Raw genomic sequence first — 25,943 nt, forward strand, 5'->3', positions numbered from 1 at the left:
ACTAAAGGCAACCTGAGTCACGATCAGGGGGAACACTCCCAATAAACACATTTTAGATTTGAAGAAGGAGGAGCAGGAGGGGTAGGATGAAGGAAGAGGAGAAGAAGGAAGAGGAGGAGGAAGGCCTAGAACAAAACTTGTGGGGAGCATCAAAGGAGAGTAGCCAGAGAGGAAAAGCAACCCAAGGCTTGGGGGTCACAGAAGTTAGAGGAAGAAAGTGTTTCAAGAGACAGGGTGGGGGGCTGGGCATCAATAGTGTCCAATGAGGCTGACAGGTAGAGAGAGAAAAGTGGAAGACAATGTTTGCATAAAAATAAAACCCCTCCCTTTTCATATGTGAACATACATGTTTGTAATTATTTACACGAGCAAGCATAAATAGGATAGTTAAGAGCAAGAGCCCTGAAGCTAGGCCAGCTAGGTTGAAATGCAGATTCCATCACTTATAAGGAGTATGACCTTTGTGAAGTTACTTCATATTTACAGGCATCAGTTTCCTCATTTGTAAACTGGTATAACAGTACCTACATGTATGTGATCATTGCAAGGATCAAATGAATAAGCATATGGAAAGTGCTTTGAACAGTGGCTGGCACAGGGTAAATCCCATATAAATGCTATTGTTCTTATTACTACCTACAGTAATGTTTTTGCTTTATTATTTAAGAATAATCCATTCCAGCCTTGGCAGTGTAGCCAAGTGCTTAGAATGTCATCTCAATATGCCAAAATTGTGGGTTTGATTCCTGGTCAGGGTACATACAAGAATCAACCAATAAATGCATAAGTAAGTGGAATAACAGATCAATGTTTCTCTCTCACCCTTCCTCTCTCTCTCAAAAAAAATAAAATGAAAAAAACATTCAATTCTGCCAAAGGAGAAAAGAAAAACAAACATTTCAAGAGAAATGAAGCAAGTAGAAGCAAGTAGTTTGTGAGATAAAGTAAGTAGTGCATATATGAGCTGAACATAAAGAGGAAGGTTGGAAAGTCCAAGTAGGCAACAAATATTCTTGATTCAGTAAATATTCATGAAGAATGTCCGGCACTCAATGTTCATCAGGAAGGCTTAAAATGACCACTCACTGGGCACACACCTACACATTTGTTCTCTGCCAAGAAATGCAGATGAAATGCATTTAGCTACTTATAAGGCTAACTGGTGAGCCAGAACTGTGGGCAAGCATACTTGCTCCCGTCTCTCAGTAGAGAAAGCAAGTGTTGGCTCTGTTTGCCAAGTCCCCTTACTCAACCTGAACTCTGGTCCTTGTAACCACACCATTAGCACAGGGAAGGCTGATACAGTAGAGAGAGAGAGGAGAGAGAGGAGAGAGAGGAGAGAGAGGAGAGAGAGGAGAGAGAGGAGAGAGAGGAGAGAGAGGAGAGAGAGGAGAGAGAGGAGAGAGAGGAGAGAGGAGAGAGAGGAGAGAGAGGAGAGAGAAGAGAGAGAGGAGAGAGAGGAGAGAGAGGAGAGAGAGAGAGAGAGGAGAGAGAGGAGAGAGAGGAGAGAGAGGAGGGAGAGAGAGAGAGTGGGGAGAGAGGGAGAAAGGAAAAGATAAAGAGAAACGCATAGGTTCTATGCATAGATCATAAAATATGCCGCCTGCTGTACCTTAGCTATCCTGTGTTGTTAATCTACCCTCTCTTTCCCCCAGCTTCTTATTCTGCATTTTAAATTGATTCAATAAGCCATGTGATTCCAACATTTTAATTTTCTCTTTGAGTCTTTCTGCCAGTGACCTCTGGGATAGCCTGCCACACTCACCGGTCACCTCACAGTGGGCAGCGAGATTCTGGAGAAGTGGCAAATCACGTTTTCTTTTTCTTTATACAAGTTTGCATCTTCTCCTTAGTTATACTGAAAAGGAGAGAGACTGCCAGGAAAAAAAACTCACGTCCTAACAAGGCCAATTAAAATATCTTGTTATGCTGACCGTTGAGGCCATCCTGTCTTATTTGAAAGAGAATCACCAGCTTCACTCTAGGAAGATTTGGCTTCACTTTTCTTTTTTACCTGTATTTATTTTTATTTTTATTGTTGTTCACTTTTCAACATGGCATTTCCTTTGAGCAGCTGTAAGTCAGGAACTGCCTTTGCCCCTCACCTGCCCCCACACCTCCCACATGCAGGAAGACCTGACTCCTGTTTAGGCCTGGAGTCTGTTTACCTTCTTGCTTTTCTTCTTCTTCCTTTTAAAAAAACTTGCTTCTTTAATGTCTGGACAGGTAGGAAGAATGATAATTCTAGTATGACAGATCCGAAATGGGTCTTTAGAAGCTGTTGAGTTTCAGATAATGCAGTGGGGAGCTTACTCCAGGCCACCCCAGACCAAAACCTGTCATTCTCTGAGTCCAGCAGCCACCTTCACCTCTTTCATTTGAAACTTTAGCACTCATGACCTTTACGTGTTTTGCTTTGATCAGTATTGCAAGTGGATTTATCACAAGACTAACATAGCTTAAGCTTCAGGGACCCTTCCTACGCTCCAGGAGGGGGGCTATGCCACTTTGTATTTGTGATTTTGTTTTATTCCTAAAGAGGGACCTCAAATCCTACAGCTTCAGGGACTATAAAACACTCATCAGTATGATTTCGTGGTTAAAAGTTTAAACTCCAGAGATAAAAGGAGGACTTCTCTCCCTTTTGCTGTTTAGTAATTTTGGATAGGTCGCATTAAATTTCAGCCTCCGTTTTCTCAGCTGTAAAATGGGAATATCACCTATACTTTTAGGATTACGGTAAACCTTAACTAGTGTTTCATATATAAGATATGTTCATAAATATTTATTGCCATTATTAGTGTTGTTATTACCAGAACAAGACCATAAGCTCCCTGAGAGCAGGATCTGGCATCCCTGAAGCCCATTAGAGACACACAAAAATATCTGCTGAAGGAACGATACCTTTTACAAACACCTTTATCTCCTCACTTCTGTCTAACCAGAAATACAACTTTACGTTCTTAGTGCCAGCAAAGAGCCAGGCAGATACGCTCAGCAGCACCTTCCCAATTTGAAAGGGTGCAGCAGCCTCGGTATATCGCTTTCCCGGTGAGTCCTGAAACCCCTGTTGTTTGTCGCCCGTCCCCGCCCAGATCCTCTCTCCCTGCTCAACTGACGATAGTCTGCCAAGGTCGATACTAGAGAAACTGAGGTAGCTCATTACTAGTGCTAGCACTATGCTTGGTCTTAATAAGCGCTTAATAAACGTCTGCTACAATTATTACTACAATTCCCAGCCAGGAGGCCCTCAACTCCCCGCTCCACCCCCCGGAGCTAGGCCTGCAGCGTTTCTCAAGCAGGCAGGTCTGAGCCCCGAGCCAGGGTGGGGTGGGGGAGAGCACCTCGCGGTCCGGTTTCCCCTCCGCAGAGGGCATCCCCAGCAAGGCTGGGGCTTGAGATCCCCGGGGGCCGCTAGGGCGGGCGCCAGGCCGGGAGGAGCGGCCGCCGACGCACCCGCCGCAGGAGGCGGAGCGCTGCACCTGGCGGCGGGTCCTTGGAGCTCGGCCCTGAAACGGGTCCAGCCGGTAGCGGGCGGCGGAGGCCCGGGAGGAGGAGGACAACAGGGAGGAAAGTCGCGCGGGTGCTTGCGACAGCTCGCCGCTCGCGATCGCCCCACCCGGCCTGCATCCCTTGGCCGGGCCCCGCCCGCCGCAGCCCCCAGGGAGCCAGAGATGGTGCGCGCCACCCGGACCGCCGCCACCTGGGCGCCCCTAGTTGCCGCCCCGCGCCGGGGGGAGATGGCTCCCCGAGCCCCGCGCAGCTGAGCGCCACCGCCTCTCGAAGCAGGTGAGTCCGGCCGGGCGCGAGGGGAGGGAACGCGCTCAGCGGCGGCCCGGCGGCCCCACCCTGGCCTCCCCCGCAGGGTCCTGCAGGGCTGCTGGACTGGGAGCTCCCCCACTCAATGCGGCGCGCACACCTGCTTTCTGGGGAGGGGGCTTTAGAGGAGGGGCCCTGAGACAGGCCGTGTGTGGGTGTCTCCGTTTCCCCTCCACTGGCCCACCGCTCCCCTCCTCCCCTTGGCTTCTGGGTCTGTTGTCATCTTTATGGGGTGCGGGGGGAGGTACAGCCGGCACCCCCTGCGCTCTGGGCGCGGGCAGCACTTCCGCAAACGTAACTGGAGTCGGGAAAACAACAAAGGCGCTGCTCGTGGGAGCCCTCGCGGGGCTCCCAAAGCAGCAGGGGAGGGGGCTGGGTGGGTGGGGACTGAGGGTTGGGCCCCAATGACCTGGCCCTTCCTGGTCCAGGCCCACTCGCGCCCTTGCGGTAAACATCCTCGGGAGAAAGGAGGCAAGACTCACCAGACAGCCCCAGTGACAAGGACGTGGCCACTTGTGTGTCAAGAGGAGGAAACTGACAGCGTCTGCTTCCTCAGGTGAATAAATACGAAAAAAATATCTCTTCCCCTGCCTGACACCATCCTAGAAGAAATCCCCCACCCCACCTCATGCTTCTTCAGCTTGGTGCGACATGTCTTTAGAGACCTTTTGGGATAGTAATAGGAGTTACCAGTCTTTCTGGGTCCCACATATTCCCTAAACAGTCCCTTTTAATTTTAAGTAGGATGGTGAGACAGTCCAAATGCAACTTTCTCCTTCATTTATCCTGTCCTCACCTGGACAGGTGGGGATCAATTACCCTAAGGCTGGTACACGGTGCGTTTTGACCCTCCCACACACACTGGCAACTGCAAACATTTCCTTTCATCCAAAAAATACTTAATAAACACCTTACTGAGCTACTGGAACAGATAAAACCTTGCTGATTAGTCCGAGGAAAGAACCCAAAATTAAAGAGTTGAGGTTCTTATCCCAGCTGCTGTCTAAATAGTTGTTTGTCCGTGGGCCTGTCACATGTGCCTGAGCCTCAGTTTTGTCTCATGTAAAAGGACATGGTTGGATAGTATAGTGGCCAAGTTTTCCCCAAACTATTCTGGAAACTTAGGATTTTGTGGAAATCTAAAACCTAAATCTAATCTAAATCTTTGGTATGGATGAACAAAAAAGGTGGGTGGTCATACAGTTGACCAACAACAGGTGATGAAAACAGATGTGTATTTGATAGATCCATGGTGTCTGCAGAGCATCCCTTTCCCAAGACATGGCCGCTAGCCAGCTAAAGGGGTATGCATTGTCGATGGCCTTGTTTAAGTAAAAGGAGAGGATAGGAAGCCTCGTCATTGGGAAGGTCAGCTTTTGACACCTTAAGCTGCTGGTCATCAGCAGCCATGGAAGGTATTTTCAGTTATTTAGTGGTAGTCAGATGGTGTACCACAAGTTGTAAGTAAAATTTAGAATTGCATAGCAAGCAGAAGGCTGGGACATTGCTAATGAGCCCAGTGCAAGACACTCTGGGGGTGTAGAAGGAGAGAGGATCATAGTTCAGTAATTCGTTAAAGCTACTAAGCATGTTTATAGTAATTAATTTTTAAGGCACTTTATATGTCTATACAAATAAGGTAAATATAAAAACATGAAGGCAAACTAAAACAAAGATTGGCAGGTATAAGGTACAGAATCATCATCTATTATACATCGTTTTTGGATTATTAACAGTAATAAAGCACTTTTTGGGCACTTATATGTTCAAGACACCATCTTAAACACTTACTTTCTAAATATCTATGAGTCTTTCCCCCAGTTTGTTGATGTTGAAAAGGAAGCCTAGAAGGAAGGAATGGTTAAGGAACTTAAACAAAACACACCATCAGTAAGAGGTGGAGTTTCATAGGACCCCTTGTTTCTGGCTCCAAAGCCCAGAAAATTTCCACATGGTGTCCCTCCCTATTTAGGACTCATTAAGCCTCACCACCTACACAGGTGCCATCCTCTGCTTATCTTTGAAAATTAATCTCATTTCAACATACTTACATATTAATGCATGTGTGTTTACCCATTTGTTATCACCATTTCTAGGTCAAAAGTGAGTGTAAAAACTAATATAACCAAAGATATATTTAGTTTTAGGCTGACAGGATTTGTTGTTTCGCTTGTTTTCATATTCAGTAAATCTTGGTTTGGCAATCTCATTGTAGGGAAAAGGAGAAATGCAATAATGTAAATGTGTCTGTTAGCTGCTGTGGTATACTGTCTTGAGAAAAATCAAGATACAGTAAGGGAAAAAAGGAAATTGCAATAGAGATGTATAGTAAGCATGTACTTAAACCTGCATGCAGCCAAACGTGTACCTCACTGTCCCCAGACTGTTGACTGTGGCTACTTGAAGGAAGTGGGATGGGATGAAGAGAAGAGGGTGCTTTTACTTTTTACCCTCTAAAATTATGGTTGGGCTTTTTTAAAAAATTGCAACAAGCACGTGTTATTTTATTATATACACTAAAAAGAAACCAAAGAAAAGTAGAGTCACTTCATACAAATCCAAAATAAGAAAAAAAATGGAATGTGCCTAAACTCTGTAATGTCAGGAAAGCGAAATGAGACTTGGGAGATCGAAGAGCAAGGTGGTGTTCTAGGGGTCGGAGGTGTTGAAACAAAGGGTGAAGAGTCTTAGATGACTGATTTTTTCCTTTTTCTAACAGTGTCTGTAGCTTTTTCTACACCACCTCCACTTTCCCTCCTCAATAAGAATGCTTTGATGCACACACAAATTTATCTGCTAGCGTGGGGCAGTAAGAATTTCCTCTGGTCTTGCTAGTTGGTGGTGGCCGTCTATGGAAGCATGATTGTTCCTTAGGTACGAGGTAGGAGGAGAAGAGGTAAATTTACCTGCTGTGTCATTTCATGAAATTATGGCATTTGGATGACTTCAGGTATAGTTATCTTTAGTATTCAGTAATTAGTAACATAATTTCAGGAGCAGCAAGTTACCAAGTTTGTCTTATTTGATGTGCATGTATAGTTATATACAGTCCCACAGTTCTGCTCAGTTTTACATAATACTAACAAAAACCATTGCTTAGAATCCTTAAAAATTAATACATTTCCCTGCTCAGACTTAGAAATCCAGAGCCCAATATATTCATACCTTTCAGAAGCAAGAAAATACTCTTCTTGGGGTTTTGTACATGAAGGGAATCTGAATAAGATTAGTTTATTTTACATTTTTAAAAAATCCTCACCCAAGGATATGTTTGATTTTTTTTCTTTAGAGAGAGAGGAAGGGAGAGAGAAAGAGAAAAACATCGATATGAGAGAGGAACTTCTGTACATGCCCAGACTGGGGATTGAACCCACAACCTAGGTATGTGCTCTGACCGGGAATCAAACCCACAGCCTTTTGGTGTATGGGACGATGCTCCAAACAACTGACAGCCACCCGGCCAGGGCCAGGGTAGTTTATTTTAAATATAACAGACAATCCTGAGGAAATGGGAACTGTAAAATTATTTTGCAGAAGGGATATTCTGACAATTTTAGGTGTCATCCAACATTTTGTTTAAGGTCCTGATTATGTTTAGGGCAGAAGGAAATCTCAGGCTTTTGATTTAAGAAGCTCTGTTGCTCAATGGCTTCTCTTTAAACCTTGAAATCAAGGGCAAAATCCTTCCCTCTTACTAAGCCAGTTTCAGTAAAACTTTTTCCTTCAAAGCAAAACAAATGTGGCATTTCCCAGGGCACAGCATTTTGGATTCCTGGAAAAGGCAAACATACATCTGATGTGAATTATGTGTGTGACAATGAAAACACCCTAATGTCTCCATTAAGAACACTCCATTTGGGTATAATTCCTCAGTGGTTAATTAACATTAGCTGTCTGTGGCCATTTACTATATTTTACTAGCATTTTGGAAGGTGAGAAGGGCCTGTGTCAGCCTGCTTTGTTGTCTTAAATCCTTAATGACACATTACTACTACTGAGCCCTGCTTTTGGATTTCAGTAACATTTGCTTTGTAGCTGTTTTTTGCTTTCCATATTTAGAAGATAGTTATTCACTACTTTGTAACATGGAATTGTCTAAATTGAGTTAGTTGGCCAGGCAGCTTTTGGAAACTAGCAGAGTCATTTGCTAAGACAAGGATTTATTGGTGTGGAGCCCAAAACAGAAAACCAAACCAAACTAAACCAAAACAAGTAAGAAAGCAAATGTAAGACACCTAAACCTTGAGCCTATATGTTAATATATGTCTGCTACTGATGTTACAATGTTGGTTGTTAGTTTGTGGCTCCAGATAACATACAAGTATACGTGTACTCTACTTCAGCACCCACAAAAACTACCCCCAGTTGTATTTTAAGCATCCTCCATCTGCAAATGTGGCTGAGCTATGGACGTGCAGATGATTGTGTTGAAGGGATGCTAAGATTCGGAAATGTGAATGAGAGCTCTGTAGCTCTGTATTACCTGGTGACCAGGTGTACTTTTGCATTTTAGGATATGTGGGGTGGAATGAAAAATAAGGGGGCAGTCTAGGCTCTTAGAAAAACCATATTCCAGAGGTATGAAATGGGATTGAGTCAAGGATGGCGAGACACCTTTTGTAACATTTGTTCTGGTGTGCACTTGAGAAGCGGAGACATTCAGGGAACATTCTGCAAGTAGAAAAGAGGAAAGTCTGACTTTGAATGACAGTGAGGAAACATTTTGATCTGAGAACAAGAGTGGGACTAAGGGATGAGAGGGAGACAGACACGTGAGTCAGCAGTGACCAGAGGGAGCTTTGGTGTGGCTTTACAGAGAATAAAAGGAGAACTAGAAAGAGGAACTGATGTTGTCTCAACAAGCCTGATTTGTGGGTTAACTGTGCCAAGGGAAAGTGAGTGAGGAGGCTGGGCTGGTGGTTAGCTCCCTGTTTGGTTATCTAGAGAGACCTCCATTGCACAGCCAGGTGTGATGAAGGGCACAGACGTGGCCAGCAGAGCCCAGGACTCTCGGAGGAACTCTGAGCCCCAGAACAGTGGAGGAGTAGGTCCTTATGAGCTTTGTGAAGTCACTGTTCATAGCTGCTCTGGGAGCGTTTCGGGGCTACATTGAAGTGGAATACCCTTGGGCCCGAGATAAACAAGGCCTCTCTCAACAGAACAAAGCCCGAAGCCCACACGTTAAACACATAAAGCAGAACCACACAAAGTGGCATGCACACTGTCTCTGACTTTTTCGGAAATGCACTGGTCTTAGGCAGCATAGGCAAGCTCCCGTAGCTATTACGCAGTGCCTTCTTAATTCTGTTTCAAGATAATACCTGTGGAGTCAGTCTCTAATGTACAAATGGAACCCAAACTCACCTTTATGGGGGAGTTTGAATAAAAGACTTTATTGTTAAACTTTCAAAATGGCAAAAATGACACACATTTTAATTTTCTATCCTATATAACGAGATTCCCTGTATTTTGAAGGTATAATCTTTTTAAAGAATGTCTCAAAGCCCTTATAACAGGTTCCTTCAGTTGCAGGATAAGCAGACTTCAATTTAGCAACTCCTCCAGACCTTTCAGGAACTTCCGGATCAAGGGCATCCCCATTGTCACTCAGATGCCTTGTATTTAAAACAACGCTTTGCAGCAAATGGATGTTTTTCTCTCACATTGATGTCTGTCTGTCTGTCTGTCTTCCCCCCCTTCCCATTCCTCTCTCTCTAAAAGCAATGAAAAAAGGTCCCCAGATGAGGATGAAAAAGATTAAAACAATGCTTTTTAAAATACAGGCATAGCTCAGCGATATTGCTGGTTCAGTTCTAGACCACCACAGTAAAGTGAGTATCACAATAAAGCAAGTCTCATTTTTTTTTTTTCTTGCTGGTAGAGAGTCTTGCCTTCAATTTATAAGACAAACAAACAAACAAACAAAAACAGAGGGATGCCTGCTGTATGTATTTTCAAAGTGATAAAATGTTCATTGAAAGAAAATTCCAGTAAAGTATAAGAAAAAAATTAAAGTAACTCCTCTAATTTTACTTCTCAGAGATAACCCTTAGGAACATTTTGGTATTATTTTCTTCAAGTCTTTTTCTAAAATGTATTTAGTATGAAGTGTATGAAACTATACAGAAGTAGTATAGAAGTACAAATGTAACTCTTATAATACATAGAAGTTTGTGTTGTACTTTTCTTTCACTTAATGTGATACATCGAGCATGAAAATTCCCCCATATTCTGTTAATTCTTTTAAATTAAGTTCTTTTAAGTTCTTTTTTAAAAAAATTTTTATTGTTATTCAATTACAGTTGTGTGCCTTTTCTCCCCATCCCTCCACCCCACCCCAGCTGAACCCACCTCCCTCCTCCACTTCCACCCTCCCCCTTGATTTTGTCCATGTGTCCCTTATAGTAGTTCCTAAATTAAGTTCTTTTAAGTTCTATTAATTAAGTCCTATTCTTCTATCCCATGGATATAAGGTTCTATTTTTCTCTCATATGGATATAACATAATTTAACTGTTTCTATTACTGCTTACCCTGTTTCATTTATGAAAACTACTGAAATGAACATTCTTACACTTAAATCTTTGTCTTCTAAAAAGTTTATACTTCTGTTCTCAGTTAGTCAGAGTGCCTGTCAATCTTCATCCTAACAGCATTGAATATTTTCATTTTCAAAAGTATTGCTGTGGCATTTATATTAAATCTTTTGCCTTTCATGAGCTATGTAATGAATATTTTTTGTTAAAGAAATTGATAGCACTTGGTAACTCTCAACTTCTTAGAATCCTAACAGCATATGAAATAAAACCATTTTAGATTATGTATACTGGAATGTGCTTAGGATATAAATTATTGTTTTAAACTACAGTGTATTTAGGGGATATAAATAAAAATAATTGGCTGTCACTACAGATCTATAGAAAAACATATTTTAAACCTTGAGGTCTATATTTTGATGTAAATTGTAAATTCATAAAAGATGTGTCTGAGAAAGAAGCATCTTTAAATTTTTGTTTTAAATGGCTTGTATTATGGATAGATACTTTCTTTAAGCCTCTGAACTTCCTCAGGGTCTAATAGTGTCAGAATAGCCAAGTAATAATGCCAATGTTTTATTAAAGAGGCATTATCAAGCACTTACAAATATAGTATTATGTCACATATGTAATACATGCACTAGTGCTGTAACTTAATGTTTTATTACTAATACCTGGAGTTGCATTTTTGTTTCTCATTACAATTTTTATTTTTCCACCATCTGCTTTTCCTGTGTTCCTAGTACTTTTAGATCTTGGGCCCATAGTCCTACGCTAATTGTATTTCCCTAGTCCTATTCTGAAAAGATCTGAAAAAAAAATTTGTAAGTGTGTTTATGTGTATAAAACAGGGATTCCATAACTAGGGTTAAAAATAAGCTAAAAAACATTTCAAAGATTTTATTTAGTTATTTTTAGAGAGGGGGAAGGGCAGGAGAAAGAGAGGGAGAGAAACATCAATCAGGTGCCTCCTATACATCCCAGCTGGGGACCGAGCCAGCAACCCAGGCAAATGCCCCTGACCAGGAATCCACCTGGCAATCTTTCTCTTTGCTAGACGATGCCCAACCCACTGGGCTACACTGGTCAGGGCCCCCAAAAAACATTTTAATAGAATTGGAATGTCTTCTTTTTTACTGAAATATATTCTATATAAATTGCTTCCAAAATAAAGAAGCAATAACTTATTAAGGAAAATCTTTCTGTAAAACCTTTGGCCCTTGCTGGGGCTGACCAGGTTTCATCTGTCCCTCTATCCCTTCTCTTCTCTTCTCTCCTTGTACCTATTCTGTTTGAAAACACCATTTCAATGTTGGTAGATTTCCCAGGCTCCCTCATGAAAATAGTTGCGCTTGTAGGGTCCCCCATTAGAGAAAATGTATAAAGATGGAAAGCTAATAAGAATTGCATTAACATTTACTAGAGAAGTAAATGTATGGTGGTAGCATCAATATATGAAAGTGAGTAGAATACATATGTGTTTATATATATATATAGTTTTCAAAGACTCCCACAGGTTGCAACCGTTGCCCTGGAGGAAGCAGGTGGCTGGAGATGCCACGCTCACTGCCCCGGCTCTTGGCTGGAGGAAAGTGAGTAGGGAAGCTCTGGGTAGGCCTGTCTTGGGAGATGTGTAACTGGCACCTCAGATTAAAAAGTAGAAAGGATTTCCTTTTAAAAGGAAATGAACCTTTATGTTCTTTTAGCACACTTGGTTCAGTAATCTGGGTACTACCACTATTTGTAATATTCTTTCAATGGGGATATGGTTTCTAAGCTTCAGCAATTGAAGTACAGTTAATACTGAAAACTCAGCCTGTTTTATCAGTTTGGTTATCCTGAAGAATTTCACTGCCCTATCTGGCTATTATTGCTCATTGTTTAGAGAGAGATGACTACAGATTGGTTCTGTTTTTACAAAGCTTCTAACCTCCTTAAATTCCTACATTGTTTTCCTTCTTGACAAATAAATGCAGAGTATCACTAGTAGCAAATTAATTTCTCTTCATCTTTAGAATATCTAGTAGATATTTTGTGTTGGAGAAACAAGATATAATTATTTAAAAAGCATTTTTTCATGCCATAATATGAACTGTTACTTGTTCCTCGCACTGAGCTTGTTTTAAGACAGGAAATAGATTTGAGAGGTAGAAGGAAATGAGGTTCTGGGGCCTGCTTCAGGTTTACATCATAAGCTACTGACACAATATTTAATCAGAAGCACAAAACTAATAAATAGGAATCTACTTCTGTCATGGTTGACAGGATCTAAGGACCTAAATTACAAAATTTTAACTGATATTTAATTTCACAAAGTGAAAGCAAAAATTGCTTGGCTTTTATTACTGAAGCCGTGTTTAGGGTTAAAGGTTATTCTTCCCTCCCCTTTAAGAGATTAAAATAATTTGTTCCTTTCACCCTCGTAGCAGGTTGAAGGGAAATATGGTAGAGAGGATTTCAGCTCCTTTTATTCACATTTATTGTATTACAAATAAAATGTTCCTGCGGGGATATATTTCAAATGAATAGTTATTTCTTGTCTGGAGATAATTATCATTCCAGCCCATAATCCAGCAGTGTGTTCTCTAGTGAGCCAGTGCCCCACCCCCTTATTAGGCTGTGGACATGGAAATGGATATGGATGTAAATCCATGACCATTGATGGATAAAATTCAAGCCTAGTTCACAGGTGGTGCCAGAGAATTCTAGAACACTTAATTGGGAAGAATGCTTTAGAATACTTGCAAAATAAGGCCCAGGGTTTTAATGAAATAGTCAAAACCACAACCACAACCAATAACAAATATTCATATGTTAGCAAATTTCTGAGTTAGAAAAATGCTTTTTTATACATTATTTCTTTTTAGCCTATGGAACCCCTCTGTGAGTTAGTTGACTTGGATTTGTGTTTTTATCCCCATTTTACAAAAAAGAGGCTAAAAGAGGCACTGATTTGTCAAAGCCAAGAGAGCAACTGCAGCTTCTCTCTGTACTTCTTAAAAGTTAATCTCGGGCCACATTAAACTTCAGTAAAACCTTGTATGTATGTTGTCATCAGGTGCTTGTCAGAAATCATGAATATTTATTGAGAGCTTACAAGAGTACAGAGCAATATCCTAAGTACTAGGTTCCTCCCTGAAGGAGTTTATAATCTACTTGGGCAGACAGGAAATATATATAAAAAGAGCAGTAAAATTACCCATAAATCCCGTAACAGCTTAGGTGTGAGAGCACTCTCCAGAAGTAGAGGACAGGGTGAGGAAAGTATTGCAAGTTTATTTCATTTCTAGGTGTTATAAAGATTGCATTAGATATAATCAATGAATCACTGTCTAAAGTTTTATCGCAGGATATTAGTATTTACAGCTAGTGTTAAAATAAAAGGTCAAATATTAGGAAATCCGTAGTAGGGGATGCAGTAGTAGCAAAACTGCCAATTGTTTTTCCACACTGATGTTGTAATGATCTTTGTAAAATACAAATGCGATCATTTTACTTTCCTGTTTAATTCTCTTCAGTGGCTCCCCATCGGGCTCAAAATGAATAATACTTATGAGTTCTTATATATATCAGGCATTATGCTTTTTCATCCTCAAAGCTCCCCTACTGGAAAAGTATTGCATTCCTCATTTTGTAGATGAAGACTTGGAGGAGTTAATAGTTTTTCCAAGGCCTGGTCACAGAGCTGGTCAGTGACAGATCTAGGATTCCAGTCTCTGCCAGCCTCTCCTCCCCTGCTCAGTAACCCCTTAGTGATGTGTAGAAGGCCCTTCTCGATCAGGCCCTCACCTGTTCCTCCTCCTGGGGCTCACTCTTACTCACCCTTTAAGACTCCCTTAAGGCCCCATCCCAGAGACTCCTGTGTCACCTGAGCTGCTCCATTTTAACACTTAGCATAGTATATATGTTGCAGTTGTGTTTACCTCTGTCTCTCTCCCACCACTGCACTTGATAGCAGGGACTGCATCTTCACCATTGGAATTATTGATCACCAAGGATGCATCCCATCCAATGGTTGGTGCTAAATTTTTATTTGTTGGAGTAAAAAGCAATGAATGTCTTTATCTTCAATAAAACTCCCTAACATAGTATTTTATCTTCCCTTCTGTCATCCCTTAGCTTGGTATATAGGGCTCTCTGTAATGTGTTGCTTTCTGCTAACCTCAAATGCCCTTTGGCCCCAGTATTACCTTTGAAGGATCTCCTGTCTTTTCTTTCCCCTATCTGGGAATAGTTTTCCCAACATCTTTGCCTGAGGCAAATCTTACACATCTTTCAAAGTTCAAGTTAAGTCCCTCATACTTTTGATAACTCCTCTCTGAAGTTTAGGCTTTGTTCTCTGAACTCCAGAAGCGCCCCATTACTGTCCTTCAGTAATGTTTTTTGTTAATTATGCAGTGCTAAGCGGCTTCTCTTCTTTTATTCTCCTGACTTGTCATTTAAAGCTTGTGTTTGGGACTCATCTTGTGACTACAAAGCAAGTCTTTGGGGCCCAGGACCAGGACTGAGTTTCTGGCATTCCTGTTTAGTAGCTGCTCAGTGCATGGAGAGGGAGTATCTGCTAGGAGCATAATATATTCAGGTTTAAGGGCCTTTTTTCTTCAAAAGATGTCTCTCTTTCCATACTCATGTGCTTGTTTGACCTCCATTATATGTTTGAACAGTTTTAATTTATATTAATAAAGCTACCAATTTTAACAAGAGTGATTTCATCACCTCTCATCAATAATTCAGAAATATCTGCTATTGGAATGACTAAGTGTAGATACTGGTAAGATGTTTATCGAGGGTTTAAAAGTCTGTCCAGGTGTTACAGTTTTACAGTAATGGTGTTGATTACTATCATTAGCGAGCACTAGGTGAGAAAACTTCAGCTTTTCTAAAAAACAAAGAGCTCCTTATCCAATTAGGATTAACTGCAACCTACAATAGAGATTTCCCCGAGAGATTTATTAAGTTTAATTCTGTGTATAATTTGAAATATCATTTCTCTTCTCTAAAAATTTCTTTTAAAAAAATCTTTGAAACTCAAGTTTAAAACAAAGTGTTAGTTTTTGGGTTCATGTTGGTGGAGTACTTAATAAACAGAACTTCCCTTTGATTTGTAAACAGATTAAGTACTTCATCCAGCATATAAATATTTTTTCTGCTTTTAATATTTGTTCTGTCAATCCTTATGGCAAATTAAATGTAATCTAAGTCAGCCAATGCATGCCCTACTTTGGTACATATTTTAATTTTATTAAAATACAAAGGTTTTTTGGTTTATTTCTTTTTGCCCTGATCCTATGATTGCACAGATGCCTAGAATCACCCTTCATTTTGTTTCTATGTTTATAATATGATTATTGTGGTTCCTTTTCATCAAAATCTAAATATGACCTGAAAATATTAAGTCTAAATATTAATGTCCTAAATTGAAACTGAAAGATTTGTTTGTATTTTTAGATTTGAAATTCATATTAAAGTAACTGAATGTGACATTCATATAAAAGGTACTGAATGTTGTATTACAGGAAAATTTCTTTAACTATTTTGCATTTGTTGATACTTTAAGAACTACTTAACGTCTGGACTCGCATAACAAAAGAACCCTTGCATAACCTTATGGTAATCGAAAATCATTTCAGCCCTGGCCGGTGTGGCTCAGTGGGTTGGAGTGTCATCCTGTAATGGAAGGGTTTCGGGTTTGATTCCTGGTTGGGGCACACACCTGGGTTGTGGGTTCAATCCTTGGTCCAGGTGTATGCGATCCAGTCCAGGTGGGTGCAGTGTCCAGTCTGGCGCATGTGGGAGGCAACTATCAATGCTTCTCTCTCCACTGATGTTCTCTCTCTAAAAGCAAAGAAAAAATGTCCTTGGGTAAGGATAAAAATATAATAAATAAATAAATATATAAATAATTTCAATAAGACAGAGAGGAAATAATGGCTTGGAAGAAAGTTACCCACCAAGGCTCAAATCAACATTAATAGTATAAGATATTTTGTAGTTTCGAGTTAGCATTTGGACATCAGTTCTTCATCATCACTAGACAGTTCAGAGACTTACGCCCTTTTAAGACTCTGTCTCCTTCTCTGACCTACTTGATAAAGTCTCTGTTGATTTATGGAGGATAATTAATTACAAGTCACCTGATTAGAATTCAGATTCATTCTGCAGTCAGAATTCATTCTGTACAATTCTAAAAACCATTTTTAGTCTGTGATAGAAGGGTTCTACTGGTGCTTTTTAATTATTATCTTTTACAAAGACAAAACTTAATTGTGTATTTCTTTTTTAGTTGGATTTTTAAAAAATCAGAACATGCATGTAAAAATGAAAAAAAACATTCTATGCCTTTCCTCCTCATTTCCCCTCCCAGAGGCAACTACTTTCTCTGCCATTTAGGCAGTTATTTTAATATTCACTTGTATGTTTTTAAATAAAATGCTTGTATTCTTAAGTCTTGATTTTTTAATGTAGGCATTATCTATTGTCTTCCCATTATGAAGGCACGCAATGAACTCTTTCCTGCCCCAACTCTATGCCCATTCAACCATCTCCTTTCTCTAGCTTTCCAATGTGATTGTATGATAATTTTGGTTAGTTCAGTACTCATTACTTACATTGATGACTATGAAATCATAGTTGAGACATGTAGTAAAGTATGATTATTTTTCTTTTCCTGTGCAACTTTTAGTTTTCTTGTAGTGTTTTATTTAATTAACTTTCTCAGTATTTATCACTAATTCATCTCCAAACTTTTCACCAAAAGTTCAGATGTATTGGTATTCTGCCCGTGTCATTTTGCTAGCAGAGACTCCAGGAGCTTCAGACCTGCCCCAGCTAGGCTAGTTGCCCCTGTGTCTGATGTACAGCTGCCATCCTGGGACCTCCAGTCACCATTGTGCCCATATTCCCTTTGCCTTGCTCCCATGTTAGATCTTTTATTTCCTATATCCTATGTCTTACTCTGTTGGTTTATTCTTGTATTTGGTGGAGCACAACCAGGGAAAGGCTATAGGAGAGGTAAATTTTTTGAGAAATTGCATCTGTAAAATGGCTTTATTTCACCGTAAACTTGAATGATTATTTAGCTTCCAGTGTTATTGCTGAGAAATCTGAAGCCGTTCTGGTTGCTGAGGCTTAGTTTGTGAGGTCATCTGTTTGTCTCAGTGTTCTGAAGCACTGACGACATGCTTTGGTTTGGGTCATTTTTGTCCATTGTGTTGGGGACTTGGTGGATCATTTCAGGCAGACAACTCATCTCTCTTTTAGTTCTGCAAAATTTTCTTGAATTTAAAAAATTTTCTTTCTCTTAATTTTCTCTATTTTCTCTTCTTGGAGTTCCTGTATTTTAGATACTTAACTTTCTGGGTGATCCTATAGTTGTCTTATCTTTTCTCTCATACTTTCATCTGTTCTTTTTTAGTTCTTCATATTCAAAGTTCTTAATATCATTTTTTTGTTGAAGAATAATATAGTTCAGTGACTTTTTACAAAGTAAACACATCATATAATAAAACCCTTTACTGTGTTGATTGTTCCAATTCATGAACATGATATGTCTCTCCATTTGTTTAGAACTTTGATTTCTTTTGTCAGCGTGTTATGGTTTTCAGCCTACAGTCCTGTACATTTTGTTAATTTATAACGAATTCTTTTAGCAATTGTAAGTGGTATTATATTTTAAATTTTGGTGTCCACATGTTCATATAGAAACACAACAGATTCTTTTGTATGTTTATCTTTATCCTGTGAACTTGTTGAACTCACTTCTTGGCTTTAGAGTTTGGAGATTTCTTGGGATTTCCTACATAGACAGTCATTTCCAATAAGGACGGTTTATATCTTCCTCTTGGATCTGCATGACTTTTGTTTCCTCTTCTTTCCTTACAGCACTGACTAGAACTTCCAGTACTGTGTTGCAGGGAAGTGGTGAGAACAGGTAGTCTTGCCTTCTTCCTTGTACAGAGAAAAAGCATTCAGTGCATTTAGTCTTTACCATTAAGTGTAATGTTATTTGCAGATTTTTGTAGGTGATTTTCATCAAGGTGATGTTCCCCTCTCTTCCTGTTTGTCTGACACTTTTCGTGAGTGTTTAATTTTGTCAGACTTTTTAGCCATCGGTTGATCATATATTTTTTTCTCTTCAGCATTTTAATATGGTGGATTACATTCATTTTCAGATACATCCAACTTGATCATAGTGTACAATTCTTTTTACATATTACTAAATATGCTTTCTAATATTTGGTAGGGATTTTTGACTCTATATTTATAAGGGGCATTGTTCTGTAGTTTTCTGGTTGTTGGGCTGTCTTTTTTTCTGAATATAGGATTCTGGGTAGACCAGTTCTGCCCCTTCCTTCTGGTGTCTGTGGTTTCCTTTTTAAAAAATATATTTTATTGATTATGCTATTAGAATTGTCCCATTTTTCCCCTTTGTCCCCTTCTACCCAGCACCTCCCATTCCCTCCAGCAATACCCCCACCCTCTGCTTAGTTCATGTCCATGGGTCATGCATGTAAGTTCTTTGGCTTCTCCATTTCCTATGCTGTTTTTAACATCTCCCTTCATATTCTGTAACTACCAATTTGTACTTCTTAATCCCTACACCTTTTCCTCCATTCTCCACCTTCTCCCTCCCAACTGGTAACCATCCAAATGATCTCCATACATATGATTCTGTTTCTTTTCTGCTTGTTTGCTTAGTTTGTTTTTTATATTCAGTCATTGATAATTGTGAATTTATTACCTTTTAATGTTCATAGTTTTGATCTTCTTTTTCTTAAATAAGTGCTTTTGACATTTCATTTAATAATGGCTTGATGATGATGAACTCCTTTAGCTTTACCTTGTCTGGGAAGCACTTTATCTGCCCTTTGATTCTAAATGATAGCCTTGCTGGATAAAGTAATCTATGTTACAGGTCCTTGTTTTTCATCACTTTGAATACTTCTTGCCAGTCCCTTCTAGCCTGCAAAGTTTCTTTTGAGAAATCAGTTGATAGTCTAATGGGAACTTCTTTGTGGGTAACTCTCTGCTTTTCTCTTGCTGCTTTTAAGATTCTTTCCTTATCTTTAACCTTTGGCATTTTAATTATGATGTGCCTTGGAGTGGGCCTCTTTGCATCCATCTTGTTTGGGATTATCTGTGCTTCCTGAACTTGTATGTCTATTTCCTTCACCAAATTAGGGAAATTTCCTTTCATTATTTTTTCAAATATATTTTCAATTTATTGCTCTTTCTCTTCTCTGTGTGGCACACCTTTGATCTGAATGTTGGTATGCCTGAAGTTGACCCAGAGGCTCTTTACCCTACTCTCAATTTTTTGGATTCTTTTTTCTTTTTGTTGTTCTGATTACATGTTTTTTCTTCCTTATGTTCTAAATCATTGATTTCTTGGCTTCATCCACTTCACGGTTGATTCCCTGTGCGTTTTTCTTTATTTCACTTAGTGTAAACTTCATTTCTGATGCAAACATTTTTATGCTATACCCACTGAGTTCCTTGAGCATCCTAATAACCAGTGTTTTGAACTGTGCATCTGATAGATTATCTCCATTTCATTTAGTTCTTTTTCTGGAGTTTTGTTCTGTTCTTTCATTTGGGCCATATTTCTTTGTCTCCTTATTTTGGCAGCCTCCCTGTGTTTGTTTCTATGTATTAGGTAGAGCTGCTTTGATGCCCTGTCTTAGTAGTGCAGCCTAATGTAGAAAAGTCACTGTTAATTGCTTGGGTGGGCCTGTAAATTGGATGGGGCAGAGGCTTAAGTAATTATCAGGGCAGGACAACTGTGTAAACCAAGTTGATGGAATCTCAGATATGGTGCCACTGCTCTGTGGCACTGTGTCGGGGAGGGCTCAGAAAAAGAACAGCGGCCACTGCCTGGCTTCTAGAGTCTTGTCCTGGAGAAAGCTGTCTTCCAGCACTCGCCCTGATGACAGATACTTCAGTTCCTCCCCATATGCCACTGGTGCCCTTCAAGCTCCTGCTCCAGTGCTAGACCACTAGACCCCAAGGGAGTAGGTCTGAGTAAATTCTAAGCCCATTGCAGGCCCTTTAAGAGGAGATGCTTGGGAAGCCTGCAGTTTATTCCACCACCCAAATCCTAGTAGTTTTTACAGCCAGAAGTTATGAGGATTTATCTTCCTGGCACTGGAACCCTGGGCTGGTTGGTCTTGTGTCCAGCTGGGATCCCTCGCTCCTGAGATATCCCTCCTAACTTTTATCCACCACACATGGGTATGGGACCAGCCTGCAGCCTGTTCTGTGTCTCTGTGTCTCTGCCCCTCCTACCCGTCTGAATGAATGTAACTTCTCTAATTCATTGGTTGTTGGACTTCCATACAGCTCAACTATCTGACAGTTCTGAGTGATATTTATTTTGTAGTTTAGTTGTAATTTTTGGTGTGGTTGTGTTAGGAGGCAAGCCATGATTACCTACGCCTCTATTTTACTGAAGTCTGTGGTATCCATGGTTTCTGGTAAGCAGTTGTGATTGCTGGAGTTGTTTGCCCCCTATTGGTACGGTGAGTTTGTAATTCCTGTTTCAGTGTTTTCAGGATTACTTCATGGACTTCAATTTTCATTTTTTTAGACCACAGTCCATAAAAGCACATCTGGAGAAATGTATGTAACATGAATACCTGAAGGCTACTTCCTTACCAGGATGTCCTTGCCGTGGCTGTAGCAACCAAGTCCTGTGGCAAATGTGAAAGTGGCTCCCTATTTCTCATTGCATTTGTGGTTGTAGTTAAGAGCTTTCTGTATTTCTCTAGAAACGGAATGGTTTTAGCTGCCTATATTTTCTGAAAATTCTAGACTTCATAGTTCAGTGGATATGTTTGAACAGTAAAACCAAGAAACTATAAAAACTATTTTCGGTTTTCTACATTGGGTTTAGACATAATCCCTATCATTTGGACATTTTCTGTAGGAATCAGTGAAAAGATTGAGAATGAACCTGAGCTATAAACCTGCCATTGGAAGATGTAATCAGTCAGTGGCCACAAAGAATATTTGTTATTCTGAAAGCTTAAAAAAAATCAGTATTATATGGCTGCAAGTGATAAATGGTGAGATTCACTCTCACAATTATTTTTTAGCTGTAGTTTCAAACTCCTCTGTTTCCTGCAAGATGAAGCTTTATGTTTAAGTGTTATCAATTTCATTACTAAGCCATCTTTTAAATTTTACTTTACAGATCAATAATCAAAATTTTGAAGGTCACACTTTCTCATGGTGGTGACAAGCCATGGCGACAGATGATAAAGTTGCCATCTTAACTGACGATGAGGAGGAACAGAAGAGAAAATACGTGCTTGCTGATCCTTTTAATGGGATTTCCAGGGAACCAGAACCACCTTCAAATGAAACACCCTCCTCCACAGAAACAGCTGCTATTCCTGAGGAGGAAATAGACTGGATAGAGAAACATTGTGTTAAAATAAACAATGATCTTCTAATATCCAAGGTCTTTTATTTTTTCTTTTATTCTGCATATGGCTCTCTTTACCCACTTTTGCCTGTATATTATAAACAGCTGGGAATGTCCCCAAGCCAGAGTGGATTGCTAGTAGGCATTCGATACTTCATTGAATTCTGCAGCGCCCCCTTTTGGGGTGTAGTTGCAGATCGCTTTAAAAAAGGCAAAATTGTTCTCCTCTTCTCTCTTCTGTGTTGGGTTTTGTTCAACCTGGGCATCGGATTCGTCAAACCTGCTACCTTGAGATGTGTACCAAAGACTCCCCCGACAGCCCACCCCACCAATTCAAGTCACCTGCTAACCATTCTGCCAACGAATTCTTCCATTATCACATCGCCAAGAATGCGTGAGAAAAGAAACCTGCTTCTTCCCAGCGGGCCAGTGATGTTTGAAACAGAGCTCAATATCACAGAAACAGCTCCAAACGAGACAAGTGCACCCACTGTGGAGCCTCAGACAGATGGAATTACAGACCATATTAAGGACCTGACCTTGAACCCAAGCACAGGAACCCCTGCCTCCCCAGGAAATGTAACCAGGGAGACAACCACTGCTATCGTTGCTACCACCAAATCTTTACTTTCTGACCAAGTCACACTTGTTTATGACCAACAAGAAGTAGAAGCTATATTCTTGGTGATCTTGGTAGTTGTCATAATAGGAGAATTTTTCAGTGCCTCTTCTGTCACCATTGTAGACACAGTAACACTCCAGTACCTGGGAAAACACAGAGACCGCTATGGACTGCAGCGCATGTGGGGCTCCCTGGGCTGGGGCCTGGCCATGCTGTCCGTGGGCATCGGGATTGACTACACCCACATAGAAGTGCTCATTGATGGAAAGGGGTGTAAGCCCCCCGAGTACCGCAACTACCAGATTGTCTTCATCGTCTTCGGAGTTCTCATGACCATGGCCTTGATTGTCGCTACACAGTTCCGCTTCCGCTACAACCACTTCAAAAATAATGAAAACAAAGGAAAAGAGGTGGAAATCCCTCAGGTGGAGAGGAACAGCCCCACAGAGTCCTCTGAGGAGACACCAACCACAACAGGCCACTCACAGACCTTCAGCTTTTGGGACCTAATCAGACTGCTGTGCAGTGTGCAGTATGGCTCGGTCTTGTTCGTGGCATGGTTTATGGGTTTTGGATACGGCTTTGTGTTCACCTTCCTCTACTGGCATTTGGAGGATCTGAATGGGACCACAACCCTTTTTGGAGTGTGTTCAGTCCTGAGTCATGTGTCTGAGCTGACGGCTTACTTTTTTAGTCACAAGCTTATTGAACTGATTGGCCACATCAGGTAAGAACCTTACTGTGTCTGCCCCATAGCAATTGGACCTTGTCATAGTTTTATAGCTCCTTTAATCACCTTTATGGATTTTATAATTTGTGTCAGGGTGGGAATGGGGCTTTCTATTGCTTTCTCTTTAAAAAAGAAACAAAAGGAAGAAAGTAATAAACCTAATTGGATTATCTAAGACAGACAAAATATGCTGCTTCCTCTCTGTATGCTGAGACTCACAGTAAATGTTTTGAGGCAGGGGGCACCAGTTTAGTGAGCTGTGTTATCTGTGGACCTTGAAGGAAGGGCCCGCCCATCTCAGGCAGGTATGAAGGAAGGCTTAAGAGGATAAAGAGGATTATGTTTTTTTAGCCTTCAGTTATTCTCAGCCCCTTAACGACACAGGGACCCTGAATATATGGTGTACAAAGATGTCTATTATATTAAATAAGGCTGTGATGTGACCCACCATAATCCCTGGTATTACATGGATGAAAATTCTTAAATCACTTTTTCCTGATTATTACATGAGTTTCTGTATTTTATCTCCCATGAAGGCTTGGGACATTTAAAAATCTTCCTAAAATTTTCCATGTAATCCTTTTAGTCAAAAATTCCTAGTGTTTCTTCTGTGTAATGTTTTTCACCATTAATGTTTTTCGGAGGCTGATGGAACAGTGCCTTGCTTGCCCTTTATATCTTTTACTTTGTCTTTGGCTCTACAGTGAAGAGCCTCTACACTTAAAGCATTCAGACATCGCAGAAAAGTATGGCACGTCTGTCCCTAAACCTGGAAGTTTGCCATAACAAGAAAAGCAGCTTGGCATGTCTGTTTCTATGTGGCAATCTCTGTGCCTGCTGTTTCTGCGACAAACTGGAAAGGAGAAATAGACACTGACAAGATTTGAGAAACATTTATCTTTTTTCTTTTAATTTCCCTTCTACTAACCGAAGAAAATATTTTCTAATTTAAAGTTTCACCATAGAATCATTCTTTCCCACAAACAGACAACTGTAAATGCTTTTTCTTGTTTGGTTTGGTTTTGCTTTAGGAGGCCGTGCCCTGTTCTTTCCCTTTCTCAAATCTCCAACCCCTTTGTTGTCACTAAACAAAGTCAGGCACCTGTGGACGGTTCCCAGATCCACAGAGTCCCCAAGTCACATTCAGTGGGAACAATCTGAGGAGAGTTTTATTATATCACAGACTTGGAATGTGCTTTAACCTTGTCCAGGTCATGTTTACATTCTCTGCGCCATGTGGACTGACCAAAGTGAGCTAGACACCTCTCTTCAGATTGGGTGTATGCGTGTAATCTCAGTTCAGCTACTAAAATCAGTCAGTTATTTCCAGAAATTACCCAGTTAGGTCTTCCCAGTGAGAGGAGTTCCCAGATATCATTATTTAATCAGTTAACAGAGTGAACTGAATGTTGACTAAGGGACAGAATTTGCATATAGCAGGGGTGTCAAACTCATTTTCACCAGGGGCCACATCAGCCTCCCAGTTGCCTTCAAAGGGCTGAATGTAATTTCAGCTCCTTAACAGTTAAGGAGTAGTTACATTTACACAGTCCTAAAATTATTTTGGCCCTTTGAAGGCAACCTTGAAGCTGATGTGGCCCCCCGTGAAAATGAGTTTGACACCCATGGTGTATAGGTTCTGTTTTCAAAGAAATTGTTAGGTTCTTCTCACGTACTAAAAGAAATTTTTTTTCTGTCTTTGCCTTTTGTCCGAGGTGTATATTTACAGGATAAAACCTAGCAGGTTTACTACTTATTTTGGTAATTACTTGAGCTTACACTTGTGTTTTTCTTTCCTAAGCATTATTAGTTGTTACTCGTCACTTGAAACCTATGGTTCACTTAACCTTAATTTTTCTGGCTTTATGTACAGTAAGCATATTCCTTTTCTTAACTATGTGACAGAAGAAGGCTCTTGTGGTCACATTGTTGCTCCCAAGAGCCTCCTGGGATTCCATCAGTTTGTGATCACTACCTCTTTTGGATTTTAATTCTGTCCAATAAAACATATTATCTTAACTCTTTTAAAAAGATTCTGAGAGCTGTAGTGAGACTATGCCCACATATTCAGGTAGAATGAATATGGATTTGTTTTTTGGGGGTGAGAATTTTGGGAACCCAGTCAGTCAGATGGTGGTGGTTGAGATTTGGGGGTTTGAAAATGTGGTGGTGACAGTATGGGAAAAATATCATACCTTAATAATTAATGAAGAGAAATTATCTCTCTATAAATTCACTCTTTATGTTTTCTTTGTTGGATCATAAGCTAGGATCTCTCTGTGGCTCTTACATATGCACATGTATTTTTCCAGTATTCTTTGTGTCATTGGGAGTTTGCTCAGGGGGGTGGTAGTCAGCACTACCATAAAAATTGTTAATATCCTAATGTAGTCAAAAGTGGATTTTCCACAAATTCTTTATAAAGACTCATAATAAAGTTCATACCATAAAATAATTTTTAAAAAATAGCATGACCAATTTTGATCCATTTCGTATTTTAACACCTCTTATAGTTTAGGCCCAGTTTTTCAGGGAATAAAACCTGTCTGTAAGTCTAAATTCACACACACACACACATACACACACACAGAGTAAATGATTTATGAATTTGACCTTGGATTTTTGTCCTTCTCTGGGAAGTGGCTTTCTCAGGCAAATAGGAAAATGCTTAGTATCTCCACTAAAAAAAAGGTAAATTTCTTTTGATTTGAAATCACAAGACTTTGGAATTTATAGCAAGTATATTTCTAGACTGATTTTTGTAAAGTTGAAACTAGACTTATTTAACTAGAAATATAAATGTATCTTAAGGG

General features: G+C 40.2%; 1 protein-coding gene across 3 annotated transcripts in view; it reads left to right on the plus strand.

The window, feature by feature from the left end:
- Positions 1-3,390: 3,390 nt before the first annotated feature.
- The window catches only part of MFSD6 (major facilitator superfamily domain containing 6), a 67,555-nt gene continuing 45,002 nt past the window's right edge, over positions 3,391-25,943 (plus strand). Inside the window, exons 1-4 of one of the 3 annotated variants that reach the window (XM_053918875.2) lie at positions 3,397-3,789; positions 4,248-4,375; positions 7,109-7,200; positions 21,545-23,127. In XM_053918875.2, the coding sequence (XP_053774850.1) occupies positions 21,596-23,127 (1,532 nt within the window). In that variant the 5' untranslated portion in view covers positions 3,397-3,789; positions 4,248-4,375; positions 7,109-7,200; positions 21,545-21,595. Of the gene's footprint in view, positions 3,790-4,247; positions 4,376-7,108; positions 7,201-21,544; positions 23,128-25,943 lie in introns of all 3 variants that reach the window. The other 2 variants (XM_053918876.2, XM_053918874.2) reach the window with 2 other exon arrangements.

The sequence above is a fragment of the Desmodus rotundus genome, chromosome 2 (assembly GCF_022682495.2).
Source record: "Desmodus rotundus isolate HL8 chromosome 2, HLdesRot8A.1, whole genome shotgun sequence".
In the NCBI taxonomy this organism is placed as follows: Eukaryota; Metazoa; Chordata; class Mammalia; order Chiroptera; family Phyllostomidae; genus Desmodus; species Desmodus rotundus.